Source organism: Zea mays, chromosome 9 (genome assembly GCF_902167145.1).
Source record: "Zea mays cultivar B73 chromosome 9, Zm-B73-REFERENCE-NAM-5.0, whole genome shotgun sequence".
In the NCBI taxonomy this organism is placed as follows: Eukaryota; Viridiplantae; Streptophyta; class Magnoliopsida; order Poales; family Poaceae; genus Zea; species Zea mays.
In genome coordinates, this window is record NC_050104.1 from 87396392 (window position 1) to 87405516 (window position 9125).

A 9125-nucleotide genomic window follows, 5' to 3' on the forward strand; every position below is an offset into this window, starting at 1 on the left:
TTTGGTGTGCGCATCGTTTTCCAGGCTCTCCTCACGCAGATGGTCGCTGCTCCCCACCGTGCCAAGCTCCTCACCATCGTGCGTCGCTACGGGCTTGTCCTCAGTCGACGCGCTGCTGCCGAACACGGCTGTCTCCGTCACTTGCGTCAGCTCGCTAGCCTGCAGCTCTTTACGCCACCATCTTGTATCGCCGTCAATCCCGCTGTCGAACGTCGTGCATGGCATCATCATCATCCCTGTCCACTCGTTTAGGTTCTCGTCGTGCCATGGCCGCACGAAAAGGCTGGTCAAGGTTGGCCATGGTGGTTGGGCACTGCTATTTTTGTGCGCCACGCTATGGTCGCACCCCCCCTCCATGATATTGTGTCGTGGCTGTCCCCGTCTCCTTTGTCGTGCATTTTCGACTTCAAGCACTGCTTGCAGCATTGTCGATGTCGCGCTTTCGTTAGACTTGACGCGTCATACTCCTTCCTGTCGCGCCTCGTGTGCCACTTGTTCGGTGTAATGTGAGACTCAGCCGTCGACGCGCTGGTCGTCTCTTGGGATTCGACGTCGTCATCGCTTCAGCCGCCAGATGCTCGATGAAACGCCTGACCCTCGGAACTATCATCATTACAACAGCTTCGCCGCGTCTTGCGTCCCCGCTGGTGAGACTCGCAGTCCTCGCTCTATTTAATTTCATATCAGACGCCGATGTGACTAGTTGTGGATTTATGTGTGTATGTGTGTTTGCGCGGAGGTCCCTATTCGCTGTCCACCTATTACGCGATGAAAGGCTCGAACTGGGCATCATTGCCAATCTCGCAGTTTCAAGTCGGATTTATGTAATAGTAGCCAATTCGTTACTTCTGCTATTGGTCAGATGAATTTAGTTAAACATATTAGTTGTGTCGTTTCTCTCGTCGATAGCATGTGCATTGTGGTCATAAGAATAATGTTTATTAAAATGCTCGAGTCTCTTGCTGCGATAGGATCGTGTGTATGGTCAAATGCCTTAGTTACCTGTGATGCTATAGTCGTATTTTGAAATTGTTATATATATATATATATATTAGGTGTGATCTCATGTTTGAATTATCAATTTGTGTGAGGAGTATTTGGGTAAAAGTGTATGTCTAGTGTATTTTATTTGATCTGATGTTGTGATGGGCTTGTGTTCAATGGTGAGTTTAATTTTCTATTCCTGTTAATTAGCTTAATTCGTGGATTTAATAGGATATTGGTGAGACACAAAATAAGTTTATTGTTTTTATCAACTTGGCGATAGATTGTATCAGTGATGTGTGACGATTGTGTTAACGTGATAGAGTTTATTTTTGTTTTGTAAATGCATTGCTTAGTAGGGTTTGGACTGAAATATGTGATTATACGAATTGAACTTAAATTGTTCTTCGTGAGCGATGTGTGGTACAATTAATGATGCGATGGATAAGTTTAACATTTAATTAGCCGATAAGTTTTGGTTAGGCTAATTGTGTTAAGTGTGTATAGTTTGTTGCTTCGTGATGTTTGCGTTAGATTCGGTTAATCTAGAGAAGCGTGATTATTGCGCTTGGTCATATGGCGATAGGTAGCGTTTGCTGATGAAATGTCGTGATGCCTTCCCATTAAGTGTTTAATTCTTTACTGTGTAAAATCATAATATTATCTTGCGATATTCGTCTTGATATTCATACATGTGCATCGTGCATCCCATGAGGTACGTTAATTGATCACGTGATGCGGAAGATGACCCAAGTCGACCCCAAGATGGTGTAAAGGGTGGGCTACTCCACAAGGTGATGCCGGTGAATCAACCTCAATATGGATAATTTGAACAAGTATGAAGACAAAGGATGGTCATCAAGTGATCGGTGTCTAACAAACACTAACATACTGTTTATCCCAGACAAGCCCCGGTGCATTATCCCTTTCCTAGTGTTTTAAAATCTTTATCACCTTATATGATGCATTAGGTGATAGGAGTTGTGTGCTAAACAATTGGTGCATTTCCTTCCTTGGAAAATGGATCACCATTCCTTGACTCCCTTTTATAAAAAGGATTTTTATGATGCTTAGCCTTGCTTTAGAAAAACAAAATGTTTTGTTTTAAAACAAAAGGTGTTGCTTCACAGTGGATGGGGATTTTTACAAAGAAAAGACTTATGATGGTGAATCCATCAAGGCCTTGATGGGTTCAACATCTGAAAAGATGTACCTCTGTCAGGTACCAAACTTTGGGTTTTAAATAATAGAGCTGAGACCGGGCGGGTGACTTGCACGAGAAGGAAGTCCTGGTGTAGTGTCTCCGTCTGAGTCGATTAAGGACCGTGTCGATGTAGGCTTGCTGATTGAGGACCTTTTAACTGGCCACATGCCTCGTCATGGGTAAGCTTTGCCTTGGTTGGACCAATACCAGAAAGGCCACCACACAATGGGAGTGGAGAGATGGCGAGAGTTGTGTGTACCCTACGTGGCAACAGGCTGGACGATGGTGTATCTGTGCTCTCGGTTGGCGTGAAGCCGTTCTGGTCTTGAGAAACCCGGTGGCGAGTTGACATATGCAAGGGTTAAGTGCTACATATGTCATGTGGTTGGAGATCCCCAGCTGGGTATTAATCGATTCGGATCGCCGTTACTTCTCGGACATGAAGACTTGGTCACTGCCCTACACGTAGCAATCCAGTGAACTGAAGAGATGATAAAAGACAGCTAGTGTAGGCCAAGTGCTTGAACTAGGATAGAAAGCACTCTAGATGCAGGTAACTTTAATTAACTTGACAAGGTAAATGAATTCTTAAGGATCCACTCATAGTAAGCTTTTCTGCAAAAGAGTCTTTGAATCTGTTGAACCATACCTTGATTCCCAAAAGCCAGCATATCCTTGAGAGTCTTTTTCTTTAGACGGGTAATACTTGTGAAAGTACACTTCGTACTCAGAGTTTTCGAACCCATGTTGTTGCAGGTACTAGATTTGTGCTGTTGTGGATGGTGTTAAGCGCCGGTGGGCACGACCTTCTTATAGGTCTAAGTACTTCTCCTATACTTCTTATTGAGGACTGTCACTGAGCTAGCATATATTTTAAACATATAAATGTTTATACATTCAAAACATAGTGTAATTACTCCGATCATGTACAATGTAAACTTGATGTAACTTGTAGAATTTGGTAATAAGATTTCTGCTACAAAAATGTTGTTGTGTGATTTGTGTTTACATAATCTTGCGATCCTGGTTGTAAGTGGTTTATCCAGGGTCCTTGGGACACTCGGACGGATCCTGTTAAGTTATCCGGTGCACATGCATAGCCGTTTGAGGTCTTTGAGACAAGGGCTGGTGCATGTGGGCCCAATAACATGGAAGGTTCTGCCACAGCTTGGTATCAGAGCAAGATTAAGTATAATATGGTCACATACATATTTTCAAAACAAATTTTTGGTTTTGGAAAACCTATTTTCAATTAAACACATTTTTGGTTTTGAAAAACAGATTTGGAAAACTATAATGCTAGCGACATCCTCTGTTAAGCCCTAAATTAAGGACTATCAGGTGGCTTAGATCAAAACACTAACCCACAACCGGGGGGATATTGCATACATGTGTAATGTTGTTTTTGGAGCCATTCAGTTTTGGATGGATTGATGCTCAGGTAAGGTGAGATGTGAGAGCATGACCGAACAAACGTTGGTCTAGGGGAGTGCTTAATTGTGGCACTTGATTATATCCATGTTACACATATGTATATATGAAAGCAGCGTTGTGGAGTATTTATCTTTCCGGGAATTTGGTACCCCATGGATGTGTATGGGTATATAGACATGGGAATACTGAGAAGTGTAATGTACTCGCAACGACGCACCTACGCTCAGGTAAGAAGGTGAGTTACCATAATGAGCTACCCTATGGTTAAAGTGTGGCAGCGGCGCCTATGCGTGGCTCGGCGCTTAATGAAGAGCTGGCCTCCATATAGAAATATATGGAGTATAAACTGTGATAAACCGTCATGTGTGGATCTTGCATCATGGGAAATTGGGATGTGATGGAATTTTCTGCAGGTACACTAACCTCGAAAACGTATGTGTAGCTAATGACTAGCAAAATATCGAGAAAGTCGTAAGTATGCCACCGATATAGAACGCTATTGCCATATTATGTTGGCAAAACTTGTGAGGACGTATAGGACAAGCATGCATCCTAATTGTTGCATCATGTTTGTCACCTATACATCCAAAATGCTTCTCTCATCTTTATTCCAGTAACCAGTGATTGTAGATAATGTGGTATAATGTTATATTATGAACTCCAATGAAATAGTTGTCCTCTATTCTTTAGGTAATCTATTTAGGTGTTATATGTGTTTACTCTTGTGCTTGGTGTGCCAATAGAAGGTTGGTGACTTCTTTGCTTAAACCCAAAACTAGGCCATGTTCTTATTTAGTGAACCATGACCCAAAATTTGAATTTTCCATTATCACTCCATGACCAAGCTCATGCAAATGGATGCTTAGGTAATATGTTTGTTGGACATAAGATGCACGCAGACTTAAAACAAGGATCTCGAGTCCATGACCTTGACCATTAACTTGTAGCTCTTTTATGGTCATATTTTATCCTAAACTGTGACCTTGTTCGATTTGTGCAAACTGATGTCTCTCTTCTACTTTGTATCTTCTTGGGGACCGTGTCGATGTTTTATCAACCTAACCCAGGAAAGACATGTCCAATCATTTCCTTGAGTTGATGCCTTTGGTTTCCTCATATCGATCGAAGGCATACCAACTTAGTCTTATGATTATTTTCCCTCCGTATCTAATCAGATGCTAATCCTTGACCTTGTAATCTCTATGATGGGCATGGAAGTAAGCTTGGGCTGAATTAACAGTATCCCATCGTACTCATGCATCAACAAGTTTAGGTAATGGCCATGCCTTGTTCATTTCACTGGGTCGTGATCTATTTGGCTCTCTACTTGTAACCATTCTTCCAAGTGGAGTCTATTTTTGTATATTGCCATCCTTGCCCAGTCTATTTGTGTCGCGCGAGATTTCTTATTGATTATGTCTAGTAATGGTGTTATGACTAAAACTAATGGTGTCGTGATGAAACTGAGGGCCTCCTATGAATGTACACACATGGAAGCGCTACTTGGCACGCGCTGGTATCACAATTAGTAGTCATAATCCATTATGAGATTATATCGATATGTTATCTTTTCACAAATTATTCTTACCACATGAGATTCCTTATTGGTGCCAATTCAATAATGGTGTCACGATTAATGACTTATGGTGTCGCCGCGAAACTGAGAGCCCCTTGTGATTGTACACGCAAGGTTATGCGGCTTGGCGCATGCTGGTATCAAGGTCTCTAGTCATAATCCATTATAGAACTACACTGATGTGTTATCTTCCATGGACCTTCCCTTGAAACAATTTCTATGTTGTTTGTCAAGTAATCAAGCAACATCTATCATCTCTGTTGGATCAAAAGGGCATACCACTTCCCATGTGCGGTCTCTTTTCTCTTGATGTTAGTGGTGACTGCACACATACATGGTCTCTTCACATCATTTGTTGCGAAAAGTAAAGCCTTCAAGCTTTTCAGTATTGAGAGATAACTGATTAGTTCTCAAAATGGTGATTGATTTTCCCTGCTGCTGAGATGCAGGAGTTGTTCATTCGCTCTCTTACTTAATCCATGTATTTCCGAACCAAGTCAGTTCATCTCACATGAAGAAATGGATGAACAACCTGACCAAATGGATTTCTACTCAAGTACATGATCTCCTGTTAGCAAATGTGAACTCTTAACCCTTAGCTTGCCGATGGGTACTAATAGGACCAACTCAATGTCAAAAGTAGTTCAACAAGTTGGTTTTACTAACTTGTATCTACATTGTGAACAAAGGTTGAGTTGAGAGATCGTTTTATCGAGTTGTCTAAACTCACTTTTGTACAACCCATCTTAAGGAAGTGTTTATAAGAATCGAGATTAAGTCGGCCAGTAACCACCTAATCATCTCTCTAGTCATGCCTCGATCGTATCACATGTGATTTTCTAACATATGTGATCAAGACGAGCCATGCTAAGTATTTGATGAAATGGGTTGGTCACGAAGTCAACATCAACATATCTCTTCATTGATATTTTCTTGAATCTCTATCATCCTTCGTGGACTTGAATTCTCTGGTTAGCCACATGTTAACCGCGATAGTATTCGACATCCACACCCGTCTCATGTGCTATGAACTTACCGTGACCGCTTGTTGGTAAACCTCCTTCTATGTGTTTTACCCAAGAGGTTGCAACTAACTCTGTTTGGGTAAAGTCGCATATCTACCGCTCGCCCAACAAACTCAGATAGTACAGTGTCATCAGAAAAAGCAAACTGCACACATGGAACCTTATGTGTTCTTTTGGCAGACATCGTCTCTATTGGTGGACATCTCTAAACTAGCTTAAGGCGATACATGTTATGTCCACTAGAGAAACCCCATCCTGAGACACTCGCCTTTGCTTGGAACTACCTTATACTATCACTGATATGGACATGAGTTACATGCTTCTCTACTCTTAAAAGTCTTTCGCTCCAAATCTCGGGATGAGATTCTTTTAAGGGGGGAGGGCTGTAACACCCCAGGTGTTATCTCCCGTTAAACAGCGAATATGGACTTAAGCAAGAACTACTGGGGTGAATAACGATTTCGATATTAGCCCCCATTTCCGATTACCGAGATTATTCGAGAAATCTCATTTAGCTTGGAATTTAATCATCTCACAAAAGTTCAAGTTTGATGCCGTATTCATCTCCATAATCTTAACAATTAAAAAGGTTTCATGAAACTTTTGGATTATCGAGTCTCGTTTGCTGGCGAAGTTGGAGATGTTCGGATCACGCGCGTAAGTGAATATGAATTTGGAGCCCCGCGCTGTCCGAAAAGAACAATGCGCCAGCACATTAATTGAATTGTTTCTCTCAGCATGTTATTCTTGCCATCAGATCAAATGATCGATATCTGGCGAGAATCGTAACAATTGGACGGGACTAAATACAGTCTTAAATACCGAAGCTGAACTCGTTTTAATCTGATCCGTTTACATTTTGCCCAGAATAGTCACGAAAGCTATCTAAACGAAATTTAGCCAGAAGTGTTAATCCTCTGATTTTTCCGTTTTATAATTTGTAGCCGCATAGCGCGTCGACCCATTATACATCGCTAAAAATCTTGATTCAAAATATCTATGATTTCCTTTTAAAAAAAGAGAAGAAATAAAAAAAGAAAATATCCCAGGGATCTTATCCTCACACCGCTCTCTCTTCCCTGATCTTTTCACCGCTCATGGGTCAACGACCTTATCCCTCACGCCGCGCGCTCTCCCTGGTGCTTCCTGCTCATCCATGGCGCGCTCCAATCCAGCTCCACGACCTCCCTCCGCCCCTCCCATCCATGGCCGCCCTCTCTGCTCGCTCGGCTTCCAGGTCCATGGCCGAGCTCCCATCCCCCGTGCGCGCGCCCCAGGCCCCTGCTCGGATTTCGCCCATCCGAGCTCCCTCGCTATGGCCGTCTCGCCCCTGCTCCAGCTCGGCTCCTCACCAGCAGTTTCTTTGGTGCTACTACGAGCTTGTCGTACCTCCGCTCCATGCCCTGCGTCTTCCCCACCAAGTCCCCCTCTGCTCTAGCCCTTGACCATGGCGTCTGGCACTCTGGCTCCTCCCCTCTGCTATCTCCCTCCTCAAGCCATGCACTCGGGTGTCGATCCCCTGCGCCACAGCAACCGTCCAGTCACGCCCAGGATCGTTTTGGTGTGCGCGTCGTTTTCCTGGCTCTCCTCACGCCGATGGTTGCTGCTCCCCATCACGCCGAGCTCCTCACTGTCGTGCGTCACTACGGGCTTGTCCTCAGTCAACGCGTTGTTGCCGGACGTGGTTGTCTCCGTCACTTGCGTCAGCTCACCAGCCCTACAGCTCTTTACGCCACCATCTTGTATCGCCGTCGATCTCGCCGTCGAACGTCATTCGTGGCGTCATCATCGTCCCTATCCACTCGTTTAGGTTCTCGCCATGCCATGGCGCACGGGAAGGTTGGCCGGAGTTGGCCATGGTGGTTGGGCACTGCTATTTTATGCGCCATGCTATGGTCGCACCCCCTTCCATGCTATTGTGTCGTGGCTGTCCTCGTCTCCTTTGTCGTGCATTTTCGACTCCAACCACTGCTTGCAGCATCGTCGATGTCACGCCTTTGTTAGACTTGACATGTCAAACTCCTTCCCGTCGCGCCTCGTGTGCCACTTGTTCGGCTAAATGTGAGACTCGGTCGTCGACACGCTGGCCGTCTCTTGGGATTCGACGTCGTCATCGCTTCCACCACCAGATGCTCAATGAAACGCCTAACCCTCGGAACTGTCATCATTCCAACAGCTTCGCCGCGTCTTGCGTCCCAGCTGGTGAGACTCGCAGTCCTCGCTCTGTTTAATTTCTCATCAGACGCCGATGTGGCTAGCTATGGATTTATGTATGTATGTGTGTTTGCGTGGAGGTCCCTATTCGCTGTCCACCTATTGCGCGACGAAAGGCTCGAACTGGGCATCGTTGTCAATCTCGTGGTTTCAAGTCGGATTTAGGTAATAGTAGCCAGTTCGTTACTTCCGCTATTGGTCGAATGAATTTAGTTAAACATATTAGTTGTGTCATTTCTCTCGTCGATAGCATGTGCGGTGTGGTCATAAGAATAATGTTTATTGAAATGCTCGAGTCACTTCCTGTGATAGGATCGTGTGTATGGTCAAATGCCTTAGTTACTTGTGATGCTATAGTCGTATTTTGTAATTGTGAGCTCGTGTTTGAATTATCATTTTGTGTGAGGAGTATTTGGGTAAACATGTATGTCTAGTGTATTTGAATTGATCTGATGTTGTGATGGGCTTGTGTTCAATGGTGAGTTTAATTTGCTACTCATGTTAATTAGCTTAATTCGTAGATTTAATAGGATATTAGTGAGACACAAAATAAGTTTAGTGTTTTTATCAACGTGGTGCTAGATTGTATCAGTGATGTGTGACGATTGTGTTAACGTGATAGAGTTTATTATTGTTTAGTAAATGCATTGCTTAGTAGGGTTTGGACTAAAATATGTGATTATATGAA

General features: G+C 43.6%; 1 protein-coding gene across 1 annotated transcript; it reads left to right on the top strand.

The window, feature by feature from the left end:
- The first annotated feature begins 7329 nt into the window (after positions 1-7329).
- LOC100502256 (uncharacterized) lies at positions 7330-8763 on the top strand. The gene has a single exon (NM_001196733.1). The coding sequence runs from the start codon at positions 7622-7624 to the stop codon at positions 8225-8227; it is 606 nt and encodes a 201-aa protein (NP_001183662.1). The 5' UTR covers positions 7330-7621; the 3' UTR covers positions 8228-8763.
- Positions 8764-9125: the final 362 nt, after the last annotated feature.

Bases quoted from the DNA above. Each gene is read 5' to 3' on its own strand.
- LOC100502256 (NM_001196733.1), top strand. From the start codon at position 7,622: ATGCCCTGCGTCTTCCCCACCAAGTCCCCCTCTGCTCTAGCCCTTGAC.